This window comes from Dermochelys coriacea, chromosome 23 (genome assembly GCF_009764565.3).
Source record: "Dermochelys coriacea isolate rDerCor1 chromosome 23, rDerCor1.pri.v4, whole genome shotgun sequence".
In the NCBI taxonomy this organism is placed as follows: Eukaryota; Metazoa; Chordata; order Testudines; family Dermochelyidae; genus Dermochelys; species Dermochelys coriacea.
Genome location: NC_050090.1, coordinates 3,121,431 through 3,144,432, shown reverse-complemented (window position 1 = coordinate 3,144,432; position 23,002 = coordinate 3,121,431). Strand labels below are relative to the sequence as shown.

The window sequence follows — 23,002 nt, the reverse complement described above, 5'->3', positions numbered from 1 at the left end:
GCCGGGCCCAGCTCCTGGTTTCCATTGACATCAGTGAAAATTCAGAGGCTTGAGGGGTCTAGGCCCCAGCCTGGATTCGAAGATGCCAAGAGACGGAGCACAGAGCACGGCCCTCGGGAGCTCGGTCAGGTGGCCCAGCTAAAAATCGGTGCCTTCTTTCTAATTGGACTCTGGCTTTGACTTCCAGCCCAGGGCTCCGTCTTGCTCCACCAGCTTAAAAGTGCCTTGGAGGGGCTGACGTCTTCTCCCCAGGAAGGTAAGTAACATATCGAGAGCAAGCACTTGGCAGCGTCCCCCCCTGCTGTCTAACCACTCCAGCTCTAGCCCCCACAGCACGTGAACTTGCACATACGCTCCCCCCTCCCCCCAAAGAAACCACAGGAGGCCAGCGTTTTGTTTTCCTCCAAAAAAAGAAAGCCTGTAATTGTCACACTAACCGCAAAACTGTTTGAAAAGTTTTGCCTGGCTGAGGCCCACCAAAAAAAGTCCCCAAACCCCAAACTCACAGCACAAGATCCAATTCCGTTTTTATACAAGTCAGTCCGTGGCTGAATCAGCCCCCTCCCCCCCAAAAAAATCAGGAATACTGTAGTATTACAAAATGACAATATAAATAGCTTCTTTAAAAAAAAAATAGTAACAAGAAAACAAATCAGTAGTTGTTTCTAGACAGAGTTCACCAGTTCTTTGCATCGCCTTTGAGCTGCCTTGCCAGGATCCCCCCCCCCAGGCTCTCAGAGGATTGCAGCACTGGGAAGGTTGCTGTGGAAGATGTGATGCGGGGGGGGGGAGGCTAGTGTCTTACACCCCAGTGTACCAGCCCGTGCTGATTGTCACAAGCCCACCATTGGCGTGCGATGACGCTGCGTGGGGAAGCAGGACCGCCTGGTCATTCAGTGAGCAAACCAGCGCCCCTGGGGTTCCCCCCACAGCAGCAGGCACCGGGGGAGCGAGTGATCGAGAAAAGGGGCAGCAGCTCTCCGGCGGGGTGAAGCAGCTCAGCGCCAGTGGCGGGGGGTCGCCCGGAGAAGCAGCGAGCGAACGGTGTAAACTGGCCGAGCTGCAGCCTGCAATGGGGCCACAGGGATCTACCACAGCTGAGGAGCAGGTCCCATGCGTGAGGCTGATTTCACCAGCTGGGGAGTTGAAGCAGATGCTGTTACAGTGGCATAAATTGGGAATAATGCTAGTGCCAGTGGGAGGATAATGCCTCCCCCCACTCCCTGTGCCCCCTGGGAACGCTCGATCCCACACCCCAGGCCCATTTGCTTAAAGGAGACCCCGGATCCTGAGCCAGCCCAGAGGCATGTTGAGTGGCAGGCTGGGGGCTCAGCCGCCATTGCCAAGTGACCCACAAAGCCCTTCTGCTCCAGTCCGTGAGCCATAAAGGGTCCGCCCCAGCTCACGTGCTCCCTGGGAAGCTCAGGGAGAGGTTCGGGGGTCTGAGCAATAGAGGATGGGGCTCAGAGGGTACCCAGTAACACACCGTGACTGGGTGAAGTAAGAGAGACCGGAGAAGGTCTGTGTAATTGATCTGAAACCCCAACGAAAATAAATGTTGGTTAAAAACTGTCCCGTATGGGGAGATCAGGGGAGTGGGTTACGAGGGGGAGGAGGCAGTCAGAGCTGGCTGATGTTGTTTTTATCAGAACAGAACACGGGCATGAAGTGGCAAGGCCGGGTGTACTGTACAGCACGGGATAGTCTCAAACCCACAGGCTTCACAACAATTTAAGCAGGCTGAGAAACGGCAGGAGTTTAAATGCCGATGCGTCAGAGCTGAGAAAAACTGCAGGAGCCCAGCCAGGAGTAGGGCAAAGGGCTCAGGCTGAGAAGGGAGGGCCTAGGTACAGCACCGGGCCCAAGGGGCTGTACTGAACAAGACCCACCCCCACACTGTGAACACCTCTGGGTGTAGCGCTGGGTTTGGGTGACAGAGAGCTTTGCCTCATGGTCAATCGTGGGTGGGTGTGAATACACACATCCTGGTCATGCTGCCGGGCACTTCAAGGGTGTTTTAGTGATCTAGTTCATGTTTAAAAACATTAAAGGCTAAGGCCTAATCGGAAAAGAGCCTGAAACAGACCTTCCCGCTCGCCCTACGCAGCCATAACGTGTCATGAATTCGGACAACTGAACCCGCAGCACTGGCTCAATCCTGCTCTCTCCAAAATCCCCAGTAAGACACCCAGTAAGAGCAGAATCCAGCCAGCATGGAGGGCCCTGGAAGATCTCGCGCATTAGCCAACCTTCAACATGTCCGTGGCTGGCTCCTAACTGGACCGACTTCCGCTCTGCCCATCGCTTGCACACCAGTGAGTTCAGTGGAGCCAATTCCCGATTGCCACCCCAGGGAAGAGTTAGGCCCAGCACATAAAAATACCTAATTGGACCCAGTTTCCACCCCCCCTTCCCGCTGTCAGTCTCTACAGGCAGGTTGCTCTGTAGTTCTCGCTGTTGCAACAAGAAGCACAAGTGATGTGCAGTTCTGCAGACAAGAATCCAGTGGCCAGTCAAACCAGATAAAATAACTGCAAACAATCCCCTTGTGTCTGTAACCAGCCCACTCATGATGCACTAGGGGGGCTCCCGGAGAGAAGAAAAAAGGCAGCAAACCAGCTGCTTTAACTGAAGTAGCTAAAAGCATATAAAAAAAGACCATCCCTGTGCCCCTCCCACTCCCCAGAAAGCATGCAGAGGAGGTTGTGCGGGACAGCATGCACGTTCATTGCACGGCGCAAAGGTGGGGAGGAATCCTTCTCCAAATGGCTCAGTTTCTGCATGCGGGACCCTCCCCGAGCAGCCCCTCCCTGGCAGAATGGAAAGTAGAAGCAACAAAATGCTGGCCCACATTCGGGGCGATTCTTCCTTTGGACCCGTGTTATAGCACTGACCTCCCCTGATCGCAGAGTGGAATCCGCCCCCCTTTCCTGGCTGGTGTCAGAGATCACAGCTCAGTCCAGCCCCTGAGCTCCGAGAGGAGGCCACCCCCCGACCAGTGCTGAGCTCCCTCCCCACACCCATGACCAGACCCTGTCACCTCCTCCATATGCTGAACTGGGCACATGGGCCACGCAGAGGGGGAAGATTCTGCCGGGGAAGGGGAGTCCTCTCTGGCAGGATCTCTCACAGATGAGCCAACAAGCCCCTAAGCCTAGACGACACCAGAGAGCTACAATGCCCCCTACTCCCCCGTAGGCCGCTTGGGCCTTTGTTCCTCTGATCCCATAGGCTGCCCGAAACTGAAGGCAACAGGCCGGGAGCCTTGGGAACCTCCCTCCCCGACACTGCGCCCGTCCCCGTTACGGTACAGCAGCCCTGTGCTGCAGGGACTCCAGGTACCCCAGCATGCAAGGCTGCACAGATCAAGGAGCGGCATTGCATGCTGGGATACCAGAGTCTCTCCTCCCTCTCATGTCTTCTGCATTCTAGCTGCAGGGGCCCTGAGTGGATTGCGTTTTGGAGCCCCCGGGGGACGGGTGAGCCAGGCACTTTGGGCTACGTGGCTGCAAAGGAACCTGTGAAGCAAAGAGGCCAGGTCTCTGCTCACCCAATCCAAGCAGCAAGCAGCAGCATGCGTCTCGACAACGCAGAACGAGCACAGGGGGCCGGGGCCAGCATCAACGAGACTCTGCAGAAAACAGGCTTTAGGTGCCCACGAGGGGCGGTGTGGCGGAGACCCCACACCTAGCAGGCAGAGGGGCTGGGCCGGGCCGGGGCAGCACAACCAGTGCTGATCTCAGCAGGCACGCAGCAGGGGTGGAGCTGGCAGGGGGAGATTTGGGCTGTCAACAACCCAGCAGCAGGAGTCGTTTGCTGCCCTGGCTGCATCTGGAGGCAGCTGCTTCTGACAAGAGGACCCAGGTGCTGGGGAGGATGCCCTGCCGCTGGGTCCCACTCTACTGAAAAAACCCAAATGCTCCGGCGCTAAACAAAACCGCCCCTACCTACCCCGACTGCTCCTGTCCCAGCCCAGGGAAGATTGAGCCCGCAGCCAAAGCTGCTTCTAGACGTGGCTGGAAGTTCCAGTGTTGAGTGGCTTAGTGTCTGTCGCTCCGGGACCCGCCTTGTCTGTGTGTGTGTGTGTGTAAAAACTACCATTTTGATCAGAAATTTTAAAGTCATTAAACCCCCCCGGCCCCAGCTGACCCCACCCTCCCACCCACCCACTCAGCAGTATGGTGCGACAGGCAGGAGAACTCCTGCCAGTCATGACAGTAGTGGCACAGTTGTAAATCCAGTTCACGGAACCGCTGGTCCCGCAGCGGCTGGGACGCCGCCGGAAACCCGGAGGGACGGAGAGAGCCAAACGCTCCTGTTACTGATCTGGCTGTTGGGAGCTGCCCTCCCTGCCGCGGCGGCCAAAGGGAACGGTAGCAGCGCCCTGGAGAACAGAGGGCCAGGAGACGAGGCAGGGACATGGCTGCTCCGGGCGGCCACGTGGGGAGCGGTTAGACGGCGTGTGCGTCCCTCTCTCTCTCTCTCGTGCAGCCGGCACTCTCATCTCATCCGGTTCTGCCGCATGAGCGGCACGATGCTGGAAGGAGGCCCAGCCTTCGCCAGGAAGGGGTGTTTCAAGAGTTCGCTGGCGGAGGCTCGCTGGACCGGGTCTCTCACCAGCAAGCGGTCCAGGAATCCTTTGAGGGAAGGAGAAACCTGTAGAGGAGGAGGAGGAAGGTGTAGCCATGAGTCGGGGCTGAGAAGAGCGAGTGCCACTGGGAACTAGAGAAGCTACTGCCGGAGGAGCATGACATCAGCCCTAGGCTCCCCTGGGTTGGCCACAAACCCGGATCTGCAGCAGGCAGGAACTGGACGGTCTGGAGGTGGGGAAGGGGGGGGGGAAGCTATGGACTGGCACAACCTCCATCCCCCGGGCATAGAGGAAAAGCAGCGAGAGAGAAGTCTTTTGAGCTCGCCCCATTTCAGCCCAGGCCTTAACTGCCAAGTCATCTGGCCTCTGAAGTCAGACGAGGAACAGGGCGGTTGGCAATGAGTCACAGATAACACGTTACAGATCCTGGAGGACACCTCCCTACCCCCAAAGCAATCCATCCCCAGACATCAAACCCATCTGCATGTGAGACCCTCCACCCCACGCACCCAGAGACCCATGCTAACATGCGACTCCTCTCTGAGGGTTTTATAGCATCTGTGCGCTCCCCTCATCCCCCCAGAGGAGGCCAGAGCACACAGAGGCAGGGTTCCCCGGTGGAGACCAGAACACAGAAAGCTTTTAGCCTCGGCTCGCTTGGGCACAGCGCTCTCCCCCGGGCCGGAAGTGAGTCTGTAAAACGGGTGGTTGCTGTTAACTCCTCGCTCAATGCAAATGCAGCACAATCACTGTGAGAAAGTGGAGGCTGCGTGGTTCAGCATGCCAAAAAAAGTGCAGGTCGCAAATGCCTGTTGAGCTCAGCCCCCGGCTGTGGTCACGACCAAGGGAAGCCCTTCAGCAGAAGATCACGTACTAATGGCTCCCTTGTGTGCATGCAAGGAGTCCCTGCCTCAAAGAGCTCAGAATGGACAATGGGTGGGAGGGGAAATTGAGGCACAACGCAGCAATGGCTCACCCATGCACTCACTTGGAGAGCCAACAGCAGGCGTGCGAACACACATGAACACAACATACATGGAGAACTCATGTCAGAGTTGCATATTCTCTCTCGCAATGCAGATAGAGGGTTTTAAAAGCTACATGTCCACAGGTCCTGCCATTATCCTGTTCCACACCCACCCTGCACTGACAGCTTCATGAAATCTAACAGGGAGGGTAGGGACTTGCCCAGGGTCATTTGGCAGGGCAGGGGCAGAGCTGGGAATCGGCCTCAGAAGTCCTGCGTTCCACTCCTGTGCTCTGTCCACTCAGCTCTGCTGCCTCCCTTAGGCTCTTGCCAATCCCACTCAGGGCGCACCCGAACATGGGACTGGACCTGCAGCCGTGTCTCATTCCCGGACTTGAGAGAGTCACTGTGAAACATCCTCAGGGCTGTTTATGAATCTGTTGTGTGTGGAACGTCCCACCCCACTGAGTGAGTGAGAGAGAGAGAAAAAAAGAAAAACAAAACAAACAGATACAAAGGACCCCGGTTCACCCAGGACTTCGGCTGGCTTGCTAAAGAGTTAGGAAAAGTTTAACTAGCCACCCCTAGGAAGCCTTTATGAGGGAGAACCAGGCCCACGCACTGCGGAACATATCTGTGGGTCTCCCCCATCCAGATTCCTGACCCTACTTAACTCCGGAGAGGAGGAGATGACCCATACGTTCTTTACCTTGTGCACATTTTTAAGTTTGGGGGGCAGGTTGTCCCGGATCATCTTCATTGCCTTTAAGGGGGGCTCATTAAAATAAGGAGGCTCTCCATCCACCATTTCGATCACCATCACTCCGAGGGACCAGATATCCACCTGCAAAGAGAGAAGAGATGGGCGAAAGGGAAGCGAAGGGACAGCGACTGGTGATGGAATGATGGGCCGCTGTACCCCCAAACCTGCCCCATTGGGCTGGGCACTACAAGATACAGAGTGATGGACAGTCTCTGCCCCCAGAGCTTACAGCGTAAATAGACAAAGGATGGGGAGGGGAAACGGAAGCACAGAAAGGGAAATGGCTTGCCCAGTCCAGGAATAGCTCCCAGTCCAGCCTCCTGGACAATGCTCCCTGGGCAGCACATCGGTATCCTATTTAAAATCAGAAAGACCGGTACCCTTGCCAGAGGTGAAAAGCACCACAGGGTCTCACTGAAAGAGCCATTAGGCCACACTCTCCCAGGCATGGCAGCCTGGAGTCTGGATCCGAACAAGACGGCAGCTGCCTGTTAGAAACGCCAGTCATCTGGTGTAGAAACCCAGAGCCTAGCCTGCTGCACCAGATGACTGGTGTGTTTCTAAATCTGGCACCGGCGGAATCCCAAACCCCACCTCCTCCAGTCTGCCCCCTGATTAGCAGAGCTGTAAGCGTGTCTAGTGCTTTATTGCTACACAGACATTTCTAAGATGCACAGGAACCAGGAACAAATGCCATGAATTGAAAGCAAGCAGGTGAGTCTTCCAAAGAAAGGGACCAAATTCCACGTAAGCACTTTCCTTTTTAGGACCCAAGTGCACTTATGGCTCGCTTGCATTTCTACACAGCGCCACCCAGTGGCCTTTGTTGCTACAGACGTGCCAGAAATAGACGTGAACAGTCAAACGGATTTCACTGCTCTGGGAATAATTGGCCACCAGACAGGAAGCCTCTGCAGGGTTTGTCCTGCCTTGGAAAGGTGAGAGAGTTTCAGGCAGGCTTAGTCAGCACATCTGATTTAACTCCACCTTACGTGATCAACTTTTCCTAGTCAAGACAAGCCCCTGGGGTTTGGGAGCACGGAGAGAAAAAACACACCCATCCACCCTCCATATAGGGTGTAACTGTCAATTTCACTGCACATACACAAACCAGGGGAAACCAATTCCACAGATAATTGAAATTACAGGCAGGCAAAGTCAGGAAACTGCTGCTTGAGAACGTATGAGAGAGTTTGGTTTAGGGCTATTTACTTTGTCGATTTTGACCTGTGATGCTGACAATTTGCAGGTTAATAGCTACAAAGCTTTAACTTTTTGAATCTCAACTTCTACAGTCATTAAATAATTAATTGTCCCCCTCCCCCCCTTTTCTGAACCTCTCCCACAACTGTGAACCTTTAGGTCTACAAAAATTGGGGGGAAGTGCACAAACAGCAATCATCATCAAACTTATAGAGCAAGACCAACCGAATTCTGCCCCACAGGCGACCCAGTGGCCCACCAGCATCCTCACAGGGCTGCTGATCCAAGTACCAGTTAGCATCAGTGGGATGCAAACAGGCTCCTACCAGCTCATTCCACACGAGGTGCTGGGAACTTGCTCCCCTACCCTGCGGCCTAGGAAGCTAAAGGCTGTATCCACCTTTCCATCCTGCAGCCTCTAGGGTTTCACCATCTATTTATCTCCCTGCAGGGTCAACAGGTGGATCAGAGCGCTCTTGGCTGTGTCGAGGCCGTTTGTATCCCCAATTGGGGAGTGGGGGGGTGGGAGAGAGAGAAGCATGATGTGCCAGTTTATTACCCAGGCACTAAACTAGGGATCGCCCAGGCCCTGGTTGTTCGTTTCCCTGACACTCCATCATTTCCATTTCCCATCGCTACCCTCCCATCTCCCTTCTCTAGCAGTGGCCTCCCTTAGCCCTCAATGAGCCTTCTCAGGAAGGGGCCGGGATGAACTTCCCCCATGGATTCCGGGGCCCTGCCCCTCTAACCTTACCTCTGGTCCATAAGGTAGTCGGGAGATGAGCTCTGGCGCCATCCAGTAGGGGGTTCCCACTAGTGACTTCCGCCGTGGGACCTCTTTGTTCACTTGCGCGCAAAACCCAAAATCAGAGAGCTTCACCTAGGGAGAGAGGAGAGGAGAGGAAAGGAAGATGGTTAGCACAGGGAAAACTGCTGGCAGCTGCAATACCGGCCTGCCACACCACAACCAGCAATCCCTGACCTCCAGCAAGAAAGAGGGAACAAAAATGCAATTGAAGTGATACCTATTAAGAAGCCACGCAGATGAATATAAAGTTTAATTCTAAAAATAGCCTAAACTGCTCAACATTCTTGTGATCAACTCTGGTTTGCAAAATTGTTTAGTTTTTAAGTACACAACTCCTTCCCAGCCTGCACCCACTGTGATCTCAATCTCCGAAGGACAAGATTTACAATCCCTATATTCAGAAGTGTAAAAGTCTCACAGGAGTTTATCAGTGTAAACAAAACACCCTTTTCACATCGGCATAACCCCAAAATGGCTCAGATTCAAAAGCAAGCTTGGCAGGCAATTAATCCATAATAGCCAGAGTATAATAGGTTTGGGCCTTCTGGATGAAAGGGGGGGGGGGGAGAGAGAGAGACAGGGAGTTATTGAGATTTCAAAACCCGCTACTGAACGGCATCTGTTGGGCCTAGATGGCAAACGCCCTGGGAAATGAGGCGGATTTGCACAGTCAGATGGAAAATGGAGCCGAAGGAAAGATCAATCAGACGTTTTTTTATTTAAAGCATGCCAAATGCAAATCTGCATGAGGGACTGAAGCTGCTTCCATATGATTTGCTTGTGAGGAAGTCAGATTTGTATCCAAAGGGGTGCCTGGTGAATTGAATGGACTGCCCAGAAAGGCATGGATAGGCCAAGACTCATGCCATATTGAAATTTGTTTCATTACACAATCGTTTCTAGCTCTTGTGGGTTGGGTTAGGTTCTGAAAGAAGGGTGAACTTAAGACTTGTAACCATGCTGTTCAGACCTAGGATAGAACCTGGCTCAAGGGGCTTAGAATCATGAGCCACTGAAGGGAAAAAGAGCCAATTACTTTGGTCCTGGTAGGACATTAAAAAGATGAACAATTTTAAAATGGACAGTTATTTAAAGAGAAAAATATGGATATTCCATTACCAGTCGGACATTTAGCTCACATTTCTACCACCCTCTGAAGATGTAAATTTGAAAAAAGAGCTTTTTTGTTCTGCTTTAAAGGAGACACAATCAGCTTATAGGTTTCAGAGTAGCAGCCATGTTAGTCTGTATTCGCAAAAAGAAAAGGAGTACTTGTGGCACCTTAGAGACTAAAATTTATTAGAGCATAAGCTTTCGTGAGCTACAGCTCGAAAGCTTATGCTCTAATAAATTTGTTAGTCTCTAAGGTGCCACAAGTACTCCTTTTCAATCAGCTTATACTATCTGAAGGATTTTTTTAACCTACATTTTACAACCATGTGTAAAAAGATGGTAATTGAGCCAGATTAGAGAAAAAACTCCCCCCCCCCCACATTTGTTTGCAGGGTCCAGTCACTTTCATGGTTTCCCCTGCACAGCCCGCTCCCCTCGTCTTCCACACACAAAGGAAAAAGCATATTATACATAAATAGGAAAGAAGGTTGTAAAAACAAAAACAGAATTTGAAGAAATCCACACCCCTGAGCAACGGAGTTATACCGACCTAACCCCCAGTGTAGACAGTGCTGTGATGATGGGAGACATAGCTACTGCCTCTTGGGGAGGCGGCTTAACCACAGTGACGGGAGAAGGTCTCCTGTCGGTGTAGCAGCATCTTCACTACAGTGCTACACAAGCCCCTAGTGACGACAGGGCAGCGTGGAGTTCTCACACTAGTTAGCACATTGATATGGGCTTGTCTGCACTCTGTTAGTACCCTTGAGTTACCGCAGTCTAGCTAGTTCTAGTGAGCGTGGCTAGACTGCATAACACCGTTCCAGCTACGCACAGCGATCGGATTGGCAGCTGAGTTGTTCTAGTGTGAGCTGCTGTATCTCCATTGCATTATTCCTCCTTGAAACTCCAGCATCAGCAGCACTCCGGCACGAACAACCCCCTTCTGATGGGCCAGCTTAAAGCACCACTTTCCCAGAAATCTCTAGCTTGAATTGTCAGCTTAGGGCAACACTCGAGTTGTGCCTCGTGCTAACGCAGCAGTGGAGGGGAGCCACAGCCAATGGCAAGAACCCTGGGATGGTGTTCCTGATGAGGCCACGCACACCTGGTGGCTGAACTTTGCGACTTTGTCCTCACCCACAACTATTTCACATTTGGGGACAACTTATACCTTCAAGTCAGTGGCACTGCTATGAGTATCCGCATGGCCCCACAGTATGCCAACATTTTTATGGCAGACTTAGAACAATGCTTCCTCAGCTCTTGTTCCCTAGTGCCCCTACTCTACTTGTGCTACACTGATGACCTCTTCAACATCTGGACCCACGGGAAGGAGGCCCTTGAGGAATTCCACCTCGGTTTCAACAACTTCCACACCACCATCAACCTCAGTCTGGACCAGTCCACACAAGAGAGCCACTTCAGTGCAAATAAGTGATTGTCACATAAACACCACCCTATATCAGAAACCTACTGACCGTTCTACTTATCTGCATGCCTCCAGCTTCCATCCAGGACACATCACACGATCCATTGTCTGTAGCCAAGCCCTAAGTTACGACCTCATTTGCTCCAATCCCTCACACAGAGACGAACACTTACAAGATCTTTATCAAGCATTCTTAAAACTACAATACCCAGCTGGGGAAGTGAGGAAACAAATTGACATAGTGAGACGGGTACCAGAAGTCACCTACAATAGGACAGGCCCAACAAGGAAAACAACAGACCACCACAGGCCATCACGTACAGCCCCCAGCTAAAACCTCTCCAGCACATCATCAACGATCTACAATCTATCCTGGAAAACGATCCCTCACTCTCACAGACCTTGGGAGACAGGCCAGTCCTCGCTTACAGACAGCCCCCCAACCTGAAGCAAATACCCACCAGCAACTACACACCACACCACAGAAACACTAACCCAGGAACCAATCCCTATAACAAACCCCAATGCCCACTCTGTCCCCATACCTACTCTAGCGACACCATCAGAGGACCCAACCACATCAGCCACACCATCAGAGGCTCATTCACCTGCATGTCTACTACTGTGATATATGTCATCACGTGCCAGCAATGCCCCTCTGCCATGTACATTGGCCAAACACCGGATAGTCTCTATGTAAAAGAATAAATGGACACAAATCGGACGTCAGGAATGGTAACATACAACAGCTAGCAGGAGAACACTTCAATCTCCCTGGACATTCTATAACAGATAAAGGTAGCCATCCTTCAACAAAAAACTTCAAAAACAGACTTCAAAGAGAAATTGCAGCGCTACAATTCATTTGCAAATTTAACACCATTAATTTGGGCTTGAATAGGGACTGGGAGTGGCTGGCTCACTACAAAAGCAATTTTCCCTCTCTTGGTATTGACACCTCCTCATCAACTATTGGGAGTGGACCACATCCACCCTGATTGAATTGGCCCTGTCAACGCTGGTTCTCTGCTTGTAATTAGGGTGACCACATGTCCCGATTTTATAGGGACAGTCCCAATATTTGGGGCTGTGTCTTATATTGGCGCCTATTACCCCCCACCCCCGTCCCGATTTTTCACACTTGCTGTCTGGTCACCCTACTTGTAATGTAACGCCCTTCTCTTCATGTATCAGTATATTTATGCCCGCATCTGTAATTTTTAATCCATGCATCTGAAGAAGTGGGTTTTTTACCCACAAAAGCTTATGCCCAAATAAAGATTAACCAATTTAAGGTGCCATCGGACTCCTTGTTATCTTTATGCAGCGATTTATCGGATGCGGAGATGTCAATATGTGCCCCCTAGGTGTCGCTGTCCCCACAGGAGAGGGCACAGCTGGTTCGCCAGCCCCATCCGGTGCAGAAATCCTCTGTTACCGCAGGCCAAGAAGGTTCATCAGCCCACAGGCCCCCACCAGAGCTAAGGCAGCTGGGGGAATCTCACTTACCTTGCCTTCATGGGTGAGCAGGATGGAGTCGCTCTTGATGTCTCGGTGGATCACCCCTTGGGCGTGGAGGACAGAAAGTGCTTTCAGGACAGCCAGGCAGACGGCGGCGATCTGCTCTTCATTCATCCTGGAAGCAGGGAAAGGTTCAGAGCACTGAGAAGCCACCAGCCTCCTCATGCTCTGTAGTAACAGGGGGAACTGCCCCGGTGTAATGCCCCGCGTCAGATCGGTGTGAAGTGCTTTGCCAGCTCTCCTTTTGCCTCAGACCCACCCTAGGTGGGGGAAGCATTATCACCACTTCATAGATGGGGAAAACCGAGGAAGGACTTGCTCAAGGTCACACAGAGTCTGGCAGAGCCGGGATGGAAAGCCCCAGCCTGCCTTTAGCAGATACACCCAGCTAGAATCACTACGTGAACGCAGTGGGCTCGCAAAGGACTGGGGACCAACAAGAAAGACCTGCACACAATGGGGGGGGGGGGGGTGGGAGGGGGTGTCAGGCAGACAAGCAACTCTGAGAGCTACTCCAACCCCCCCCCCAGTGGGTAGGTCCCCATCCCGCTCCTAGAACAGGATGTGCCTGCACCCCCAGACTCGCCTCTGGGGTACAGCTATGCTACACACTTAACCTGGGCGCTCGTCCTACCATCTACACAGGAAGACCCCTGGCCTGAGTTTGGAGGGGTTTTAAGCCCAGCTAGCTGACCAGCAGCATGGCTAGGAGTTAGGTCTGCTGGGCTCTGTCCCCAACTCAAGTGGGGGTTGGGGAGTCAGGATTCCTGGGTTCTGTCCCTAGATTTTAGGCCGGAACCATGCATTCTAACATGAGGACACCGGCTAAATCACTGATAACCCTCCAACGCCCTTCCCACAATTCCTCCGAAGGAGAGACAAGTTCTCCCACAACAGACTGTGCTGAGACACCAGGAATATTCCCAGAGACCCATGGGCTGGGTCCTCAGACAGGACAGAGAGACAGTAACTCAGGTAAGGCTCTGCAGAGTGGCTTCTCACACGCGGGCCGTGCTAGCCCAGCTGCTGAGACCCAGGGAGTCCAGGCCAATCATCCGAGCCGATTGTGCAGTGTAGACGTAGCCTGTCCAGGGTTGCCGCTAGTCTCTTTGGGTGGGTCATCCCTGCAGAGGGATACAGGCCCGTGGGTCTGCGTCTCTGAGCTAGGCTCACCCGAGTCTGGGCAGCCACACTCGGGTTAGTGCAGCCAGTCACAGGTTCCGTGCTTCCCCCGCCAGGAGCATCACCAGGACTTCTGGGGGCACATCCCATGGGTCTTTGTGCTGCAGGAAGGTAAGCTGCTCTAGGCCTCTTTCCCAGTGAATGTGTCTGTCCTGGGCGCACAGAGAGAATTGTGGGTAGGCACTGGAGGATTATCCGCGTTCAGTGGTTTAGCCTGCGTCCTCACTGTAAAGTGCACAGATTACCAGCCTGCATGAAAGCCTCACTCGGGTCCACATGGGCCAGCAAGCCAGGGTTTAAAGCACCGCTGAACTCAGGTGAGAGGGTTGCGTGTGGGCGGAAGTGAGGGGGTTGGGGCAGCACCCGAGTTAGCCCTGCGGCGGAGAGATACCCACAAATATAACCTAATCCCTCCATCTCCCTTCTGAGCTGCCTGTTCCCAGGGCTCCACTCTCCTGCCCTCCGGCTTGTCACACTCCTGAGCTGGAGCTACTGAGATCCACTGCCCTGGCCTCTGCACTGCCAGGCACGGGCCTGGAGCCTGACACACACACTCACTCCTTGGCATTTCTAGTGCTCCTTTTCTACCCATGACTTCTACGCTCGCTTCCGACCTCACTTCAGAGGCTGGAATCAGAGGGGTCAGCTGGCCCAAGCGCAAGGTCCCAGGGCAGGATTTACCACCCCCATCGTACCTGGTGTGCGTTACGATATCCGTCAGAGCTCCACCTTCAAGGAACTCCATCACCACCCACAGCTCGTCCCCCACCAGGTAGCTGTTGTACATCTCCACCACGTTCTCGTGCTGGTAGTCCCTCATAATCACCACCTGAAAAGCAGAGTGCAGAGTGGGGCATTACAGCCGGCGCTGGCAGAGGAACAGGGCTGTGGGTTTTAAGAGCCGGCAATGCAAACGTGGACACAGCTCCGTAGCGTACAGAGGAAAAGCCTTTTTAGAAAGGAGGAGAAAATAAACCTGACTTGAATGTGGTTCCCTAAAAGGCAGGGTTCACCCCACCAGAAAAGCCACCCTAGGCCTTGCTAGAGATCAGCTCGGATGGCACTCGCTCTACAAGGAGACTGTATCCCTGTGGCATTTGCCATGTGGGCAATGGAAGTCACAGAGGGAGAGGGAACAAGAAATGCTTACTGGGATGGTCGTCCCCAGAGGACTGGGCATTGCTGGTTCGGCGACTGGGGAGGAATGAGGCTAATGGGGACCAGGAGCACCTATGTAACTGGGGAGTCTACGTCGATTTTCAGAACTGACTTCTTGCGAGTCCAGTCTCATCAACTTTCAGTGGGAATTGGGAGCCCAAAGCCTGGCTCTGTAAAGGAATTTACGCACCTAAAGATGCAGATGGGCGCAGAGTGAGATTTTTCAAAATGATCTAAGAAGGTCATCATCCGATGAAGTGAGCTGTAGCTCACGAAAGCTTATGCTCAAATAAATTTGTTAGTCTCTAAGGTGCCACAAGTCCTCCTTTTCTTCTTTCTAAGCAGGTCAGGCACCTAACTCGCTCAGGCGCTTCTGAAAACCCTGCTGAACACCCGTTTGCATCTTGAGTTGGCCAAAGACCTTTATCTTCAAGGGCCTGGGCCCAGGATATCTAAAAGACAAGACTAAAACACTGCGATGAAGTTCGCAGTCATCAGCGACACCTCTATGGCACCATGAAAACTTTCTGCAATAAGGGTAAAGCTCATCTGTCCAGGAGACAAAGCCGCTTCGGGGGCTGGTCCGAGACTGTGGAACGAGCTCCCGCAGAAACGAAGGGCGAATTCCTTCTCCAACATATAGCAATGCACATGTATATGGGAAGTTCCAAAACATCCCCCCCAAATCCAGACTTTCCATGCCGGGGGACAGCATGACAGAACCAACCGAATGGACTGCTCCCCCTTGGGGCATGCTCCCCTTTAGGGTTCCAAGCTTGCACCTCAATGAGTGGTGCTGACTGCACGCCCCACACCGCCAGCACACCCTCTGGCCCGAAGGGGACTGCGATCCCCAGCATCCCCAATCCATAAGGCAGGGCTCTGAAGAAGCAGGGCTCCCACATCGGTGACTTTCTTGGAGGGGTAAAGTAGCCACTCGCTCTCCCTGGAGAAGCTCACATGTTAGATGTGCCACCTACCTCATTAAACAGCAGCTCGCGTCTTTGCTGCTTCCGCAGGTCCATTTTCTTCACAGCCACCAGCTTCCCTGTGCTCTTGACCGTGGCGATGCAGACGATGCCCGTGGAGCCTTCGCCGATTTTAATGAAGTTGTCCAGGTATGTCCGGGGGTCGCCCGGGTCGACCACCATCTGCAGGGCAGCTCGGAACTGTTCGTGGGAGACCCGCTGGGGCTCACGCTGTGGGGAGCGGGGCTGCTGGGACACCGTTGGGGGGGGAGGCGGCGGCAGCGGCTGCTGGGAATAAGATGGCTGGGGGGTTGACTGGGGGATGCGAGTTAAGTGGGGCTCTGATGCGTGCGGGGAGAGTCCCGGCTGGGGTGGCTCTGGGTTTTTGGACCTCGGCTGGCCTGGCTGGTGGACCCTGGAGGAGCTACTGCTCCCGCTTACTGGCCCATTGGACGCCATTTCCTGGGGCCTCGCAGACCGGGGTTCTGCCTGGAAGGGGGGAGGTGTGGGGGAGGAAAAGAAAAAAAAAAAAAAAAAAAAAGAAACAACACATCAGCAGCTGAACGTAGAACATAGAGGCCAGGAGATGTAGCATCGACCCCAGGCTCTCTGATCGCTGACTGCCTTTGCACAGAGCAAAAGCAGCTTCCCACTCCAAAATCTTCCCTACCAATAGGCTGCAGGGAGGAAGAGGAAAAATACGTTAGGGTGGCATCCTCCCATGGAGTTACCAGAGAAGCCCTGCTGAGACTGTCTGAAGAGAGGCGGCAGTGATTAGAGTTTACATATGGCTGAATGAGAGAGACAGAGAGAAAAGAGAGAGATCTGCATTGGGATGGCTGTGAGGAGAGGGAATAGGTACGAAGAAAGGAAAAAAAAACAGACATCCAGACAGCACCTACAGGTGTTTCTACTGGACAGGGCCTTGCGAGAGAGGCCTCAAGCATCCGTCAGCATTCCTAAGGGTGCTGCCGCTGGAAGGACAGAGCAGTGATGGTGCAGGATTGCTACGGGGAGTGTGGCTGCAGCAGGAAAGGTGCAAGAGCGCGCGGCTGCTGAAGGAGAGCGCAGCGCGGGAGAGCTACCGAGAACGCAGCGGGTGTAGAGGAGACAGGTGCTGTTCCAGGAGACAGTGCAGGGAGCAAAGCTGCGTCCGCGGTGCGGCAGTGCAAGGCTTGCTAGGAGGAGGACAGGGAGCCAATGCAGTGGTGATGCAGAGCATGCAGCTGCTGAAGGAGACCAGTGTAGCGGTGGCATCGACTTGCTACAGGGCTCAGAGGCAGTGGCACAGGGAACTGGCTCCTGCAGGAGGCAGCATGGGCCGCAGAGCGTGCAGCTGTTAGAGAGGAACGAACCATCTTCGCTGCGCACTAGATGTTTAGCGCCACGATGCACAGAAGTGTCCAGACAAGCCGGAAGGTGGCCACCAAACCATCCCGCCACCCACTCTGGCAGGCTGCCAGAAACACCCAGTTTGATAGGCCTTAAATCGATCAAGAGTGGATATACCTCATGGAAGAAGCTGCTTAGCGGAGGATTAACTTCGGAAGCAAAGCAGGAGGGGTGCTTCGCCTGGGGGGTGTGCATCTGCTTTGGGGGCACTGATGGTAGATTGGGAGTGAACCGAGCCTGAGCATGGCTCAGCCTTAGCTGCCGGATAGTCAGGAGGACTCAGTTCTTACCTAGGAGACTGAGTCCTAACCTGGATCATGGCCTGAGGGGTGGGGGAACCTTTACCTGAGAACCTGTGCCCCTGACAGGGTCAGTCTCAGCTCGTGGATACGTATTAAAAGGCCGGCCGGTCTGCTGAGCTGTCTTCATCACCCCTTCGGAGACGGGGATGTTTGGAGTCCGGATATTGGGCCCAGAGAGCGGGCGTTTGTCCCGCGGGGATTGCGGGCTTTTCTCCCCAGTGTACGTGGACTTGGGTCTCTTGTCGGAGGTGTCAGGGCGATCCCTCCTGACCACACGGTCGGCCGGCTCGCTGTAGTCCCTCTCCGCCGGGTAGTCCCGCCTCCCATCCCGGTCATGGGCTCTGGGCTTGCCCTCCTTAGCGGGCTTGTGGTACTCAGGAGGGGGCGGCCTGCCGCCAGGGTGCTTGGTGGATTTGCCGCTGGGCTCCTGCCCTCGGGGCTGCTGTGGGTGGGCCCGGGTCTCCTCCCTGTCCCGGTTCCTCTCCCTGTCCCGATCCAGCTCGTTCCTGGTTTCGTGGCGACTCCTCTCCTTGTGGTCCTTATTCCTGTCCTCGAGGGGCCGGGCTTTGGCCGGCCCCTCGTTGAGGCCGTTCTCATGGAAGAGCTGGTCGCGGCGGGGCTGGAAGGGGGGACTGTCCCGGCGCAGCGAGTTGGAGCGGGACACCGACATGTTCTCAAACTCATCCAGCAGCCAGGTCAGGGAGCCGTCCTTGGTGGTTTTGTTTCCCCGCACGATGGTCTTCGCGCAGAACATGGGATGGGGGAAGGAAAAAAAAAAAAACCACAGACACACAGAAAAGAAAAAAAAAAAAAAGGAAAATGAAACGTCTGGTGGTGAACATGACACGCACGCAGTGGCAGCCACACGGCTCAATTGCAAGACACACCAACAGGGACAAATGAGGGGCAGGTTCTTAACACCTACCAGTTCAAGCACATGCCTCCACGCACGCCCAACCTGCACACAGCCTCCAGTCCTATCCCCCTGGCCTCTCTGCTACTGCCAGCAAAGGCACTGCTAATGGGTATGGTGCCTGCTATGGCCTGAGCGGAGATCCCCACCAGCTCATCTCAGGCAGGAGTCACCGCAGAGCTCGCAGCTAGGCTGGGGGATTTTACATCCTTCCTTGCAACATTGACTGATGTTCTTCTTTTCTCTGCAGGTTAGAAAAGCCTGAGGAGTTTAACGCTCCCAACCCCACCTCCTATGGGAATGCGTTTTATCTAAATGCCGTGATCTCTGCCCATTTATGCAGGACGTGACTTTCCCCACCTCCACCTGTGTCTGATGATGGTTCAGTCCTCCCCATCTCACCTGACTGCCCTGCCTTACCAACTCCAGCCAGGTGAGGCAGATGCTTCGCATGGGCTGCGGGTTTCTGTGCACCCTACAGTTACGCAACAGAAGGCCTTGCTCATCTGTCTGATCACGCAGGGACATGCAGCAATTACAAAACTGCAGCCCGTGCCTTGGCCCAACCTGAGCGCGTTTGTAGTTTGCTGACAAAACGAACCGGACGGTGCACATCGAAAACGTCGCCACAACAACCCGCAGACCCCACGTAACTCAGAACGAGTGACATTTGATTGAGCCGCCCTAGGGCCTGGCAGATAGGGCCTGGAGGCAGAGCTGTGCGTGAGCCCAGGGCTGAAAGAGCAAATGGTGCCACAGGTCTGGATCGAGGTGCAGCATCAGAGGTGTATGTGACAGCAGGCTTGTGGGAGGTAGCAGGTCAGAGCCCCAACCTTTTACAGCAGAAAGGATAAAAGATCCCTGGATCCGTAAGCAATTTGTGGCTGGGACTGTAGATACTTCTGCGTGAGGTGTCTAGCACAACCCGGCCCTGGGCAGATGCTAGTACAACAGAACAAATACAGCAGTCCAGGGCCTGCGGTCATCCCAAACAAAACCACCCTGCTAGCGGCTACAGCAGAGGGACCCGTCATGGCAACACTAGGACCCCCGCCAGGAAGCTAGTTAGGGAAAGAAAGAGGGGGGGAGGAGAGAGAAACTCCACTCGTGGGGCCAAAGAGGTTAACACTGTCTGTATTACAGACCCTGCTCATACAACCGCCAGCCGCGTCCAAGCTCAGCTCAGAACCATCTCCACAACGGCTCATCTGGTGCCCGAATCCCACATGCAGTGTCGAGGGCTTGCAATCAGCAGCAGCTACCATGCGGGAGAAGAGCTAAAGCAGAATGCAGAAGCTGGAGCAGAGCAGTTGCATCTCTGCTCGCTAACTGCAGTTGCTTTCAGACCCCCCCCAGCCTGGTGTGCTGAGACGGTGGCGCAGTTAGTGGCTACAGCAGGGGACTCAAGTCAGGACCCCTGGGTTCTACTCAAAGCCTCGGCATGCCTCATGCAAGAGAGCTGGTGTCTAGAGGATGGGGATACTCTCACCTTGTTAAAGAGGGGGCACTATGAAGCTATTTGTAAAGCCCCGGATGACCCTCAGAGGGAAGGGGGTAGAGGAATGTGAAGAATTGCTACTACAGGCCAAAAGCAGAGTCACTTTGGACTGTAGACACCAGACGCCCCACGGCCAGAATTCCTGGGATCACAGATTATAAAGCCTCCTAGCAAGTGAGTTTTAAGCCACTCGGCAGAGAGCCTTGCCCCTCCCTCCCGTTGCTTGTTTACGCTTCTTCACTCTCCTGTGTCCCAGGGAGCACAAAACGCCTCCACTGCCAACACCCTGGGCTGCCCTGTGCCAAGCTGTTCTCCCTCCTTCGCAAAGCTCCAGCTCAGCCTTCTCTCTGCCCATCTCCAACTCCGCTTCCCTACAGGCAGCTGCTTCACGAGCCCCATGCTGCCCAACCCCTCGCGACAAGAGTTTTCTTCCTTGCAGCAGCAGCTACCAGGAGCAGCCTTCCTGTATCTCTCTGCCTCTCCGTCCCATCTGAAATCTCAGCTAAGGACACAACTCCTTTCTCCCTGGCCTACACCCCTGTTTCCCCCACCCCAGCATGCACGCAGAAAGACATGCTGTACGACACAGGGCCTCAAGGCTGCGGGGCAAGACTCCCAGGGAGGTCAAGGGCCCTTCTGCCAGAGTAAGTCTTGCCAGATGAATCCCCAGCTCATTAAGGAAGATCCGAGGGCCGCTTCGCCTCAGGGCTGGAGCCCCAGCAGGCTCAGGGGATTTAATTTGAGGGCCTTGGCTCGCGTCTCGGCGGAGGGGCCTTGGTTTTGCCACCAACATGCCGATTAACAAAATGTGCACAGGGAGGGGCTCTCCCCCAGGCAGGAGCCTGGCGGACATCCAGCTGCAGCAGGCTCTCGGCAGGACTCCATTTAAGAGAGGTAAGAGGAGGGGTGGAATAATTTAGACTGTTTAATACTTGGCAGCCCACATCCTCCAGAGACTTGTCCATGCCAGGGGCTCTGGGATCACTAGAAATGCATGCAGGGACTGATGCATTTGTAACACCCTTGTGTGTTTTTCTAGATTAGGAAGTGAGGCACAGAGAGATGAAGAGGCTTGCCCAAGGGCACCCAGGGAATAGAACACCGATGTCCTGACTTTTAGTCACTTCCTCCTCAATTCAGGAATATTTGAGTGTCCAATCACAGACCTTGCTCTAGCCACTCCCCAAGGACTTCCTTCCCTTGTGAAGCTAGAGATCTGCAAGACCAGAGTCCTACACCCTGAGGTTCCTGCACAGTGGCTGACCCAGGTTGCGATGATCCGCTGGTCTCCGGAAAAAGTAAGAAGGTGCCACCTCAAATCAGGAGACATAAAAGAAAACAGACTATTTGTAGACTGTACAGTCTTTTCTTGTACGTGTCCTGGCTGTACCTGCCTCTGCTATGGTGCGGAACAGGCAGCAAAGCAAAGGGAGAGGTTGCAAGTTCTAGTAACACAGACCATATCCGCAGGACCCCAGTCAAGCGGTTATATAGCCTTAGAATCCAAAAAGCACTTAAGGAACGGATCAGCGTGATGGGAGTCATGTCCTGTGACGGTGCCTGCTCCCTTCTTCTGCCTTCACTGCATACTGCTGCAGTCCTCTTCATGGCTCTCACAGGCAGCACCCGCCCGCCCTCTCTCTGCCTGCAGCCCTGCCTTCAGTGAGCGAGAGAGAGAGAGAGATATTGGGGAGTGATTGACAGCACTGGGTAATTTATGGGGGCAGTGTCAAACACGGAATGACAATGGGGTTTATTTTTAAGCATCTATTGCAGTGCCGTCCTCCTCCCACCTCCTATCCCCCATCATGCCGTCGCCGTCACCCCCAGAGCACCGCAGGCCAGCCTCAAAGCTGCTCCCCAGCAAGATCAAGACACGGGAGTTTGCTCCAAGCCTCTGCCTGCACAGCACACAGATTTATACTGTGTCGCGTCTTTCACGCAGAGCGCATGGCTGCCTAGTGGCCGACATGCAAGACTACAGCCAGAGCAGCTGAATCTCATCCAAGCAACCCCATCCGCATAAGCTCAAGTCCCACGCTGCCAGGGAAAGCGGCTTTGGATGCAGATGAAAGATGAAACTGCTCCTCAAGAGTAGGCCTAGGAAGACTCTTTCACCACAGCAAAGAGATTTGACTAAGGGGGCAGCCAAGCTAGGGCTGTGCTCTGAACAGATGGACCCAGTCTTGTAGAGCGCTGGGGGAACAGAGGTGAAAGGTTCAGAGGAGGTGCCTAGCAATGAAGAACAGAGTCGAGTCCGACCAAATGCCTGGCCCTTTGCCCCATTTCAAGTAGGCCTTCCCTGGCCAACCTCAAACGGCTGAACAAGTTCTCAATAGCTACATTCTTCTCCACCTGTACCAATACCTTCTGCTCAAAGGCCCTGTGGGGAAGAGACCCATTATCTGTCTGGCCAAGCAGGCCAGACATTTATGGTGTTGTATATGAGTGGATTACCATTGCCGTCAAGCAGCCAACAGCATCAATACTTGGGGACACTGGTGGACAATGCTCAAAAAAGATGCAGGCACTCATGTCGGAGCAGCAGCTGCTGTCATGTTTCATGCCCGTCAGCAGTCTCTGTGGGGACGTTGCAATACCAAGCTAAGGACCTACAGAACTGCACATAGTTATGCCAACTCTATCACACGGCCATGACCCGTGGGCACGGAGGAAAGCCGAGGAATGCTGGATTGATGTTGTCGCTCCACAGTAAGTGCCAGGACAAGTTTAGCAACGAGGATACCCACAGCCAAACCCAGCAACAACACTTGTTCAGTTTCAGGAGCTCCCTTGGTTCGGACAGACCAGGATGAAAGAGGATGAATTCCTGAGCTCATTTACAGAGGAATGCCGCCACAGGACCAGCGATTACTCAGGAGCCAAAAACTTCGGCAGCTTGAGAAGACTCCCAACGACAGACAAACAAGCCGCCTTAAGGTCCTACTTGGAGATCGAACCAGGGGGCCGCTTGATTTGCAATGAGACTACTATGACCCTCTGGGACTTGCCATGATGATGAATCCTAATACTGTCAGCTAAACTGACTTGGAGGACAAGGTGGATAATTGGCTGAACATGAGCTCCTAGGGGGATACTGTGGCCAAAAGGGATGTAGAAAGAGAGGACTCTCAAGTAGGAGTAGGGAAGTTACAGGAGTTCTGTATTTGGCACTGGTGCGACTGCTGATT

General features: G+C 53.8%; 1 protein-coding gene across 6 annotated transcripts in view; it reads right to left on the bottom strand.

Annotated features, from left to right (window-relative positions):
* Positions 1 to 402: 402 nt before the first annotated feature.
* The window catches only part of PAK4 (p21 (RAC1) activated kinase 4), a 98,261-nt gene continuing 75,661 nt past the window's right edge, over positions 403 to 23,002 (bottom strand). For 4 of the 6 annotated variants that reach the window (XM_038381989.2, XM_038381990.2, XM_043501421.1 and 1 more), the window contains exons 3-9: positions 17,444 to 18,139; positions 15,719 to 16,195; positions 14,276 to 14,409; positions 12,387 to 12,513; positions 8,279 to 8,404; positions 6,268 to 6,402; positions 403 to 4,656 (exon numbers count right to left, since the gene is read on the bottom strand). In XM_038381989.2, coding sequence (XP_038237917.1) covers positions 4,501 to 4,656; positions 6,268 to 6,402; positions 8,279 to 8,404; positions 12,387 to 12,513; positions 14,276 to 14,409; positions 15,719 to 16,195; positions 17,444 to 18,139 — 1,851 coding nt within the window. In that variant the 3' untranslated portion in view covers positions 403 to 4,500. The remainder of the gene's footprint in view (positions 4,657 to 6,267; positions 6,403 to 8,278; positions 8,405 to 12,386; positions 12,514 to 14,275; positions 14,410 to 15,718; positions 16,196 to 17,443; positions 18,140 to 23,002) is intronic. The other 2 variants (XM_038381993.2, XM_043501423.1) reach the window with 1 other exon arrangement.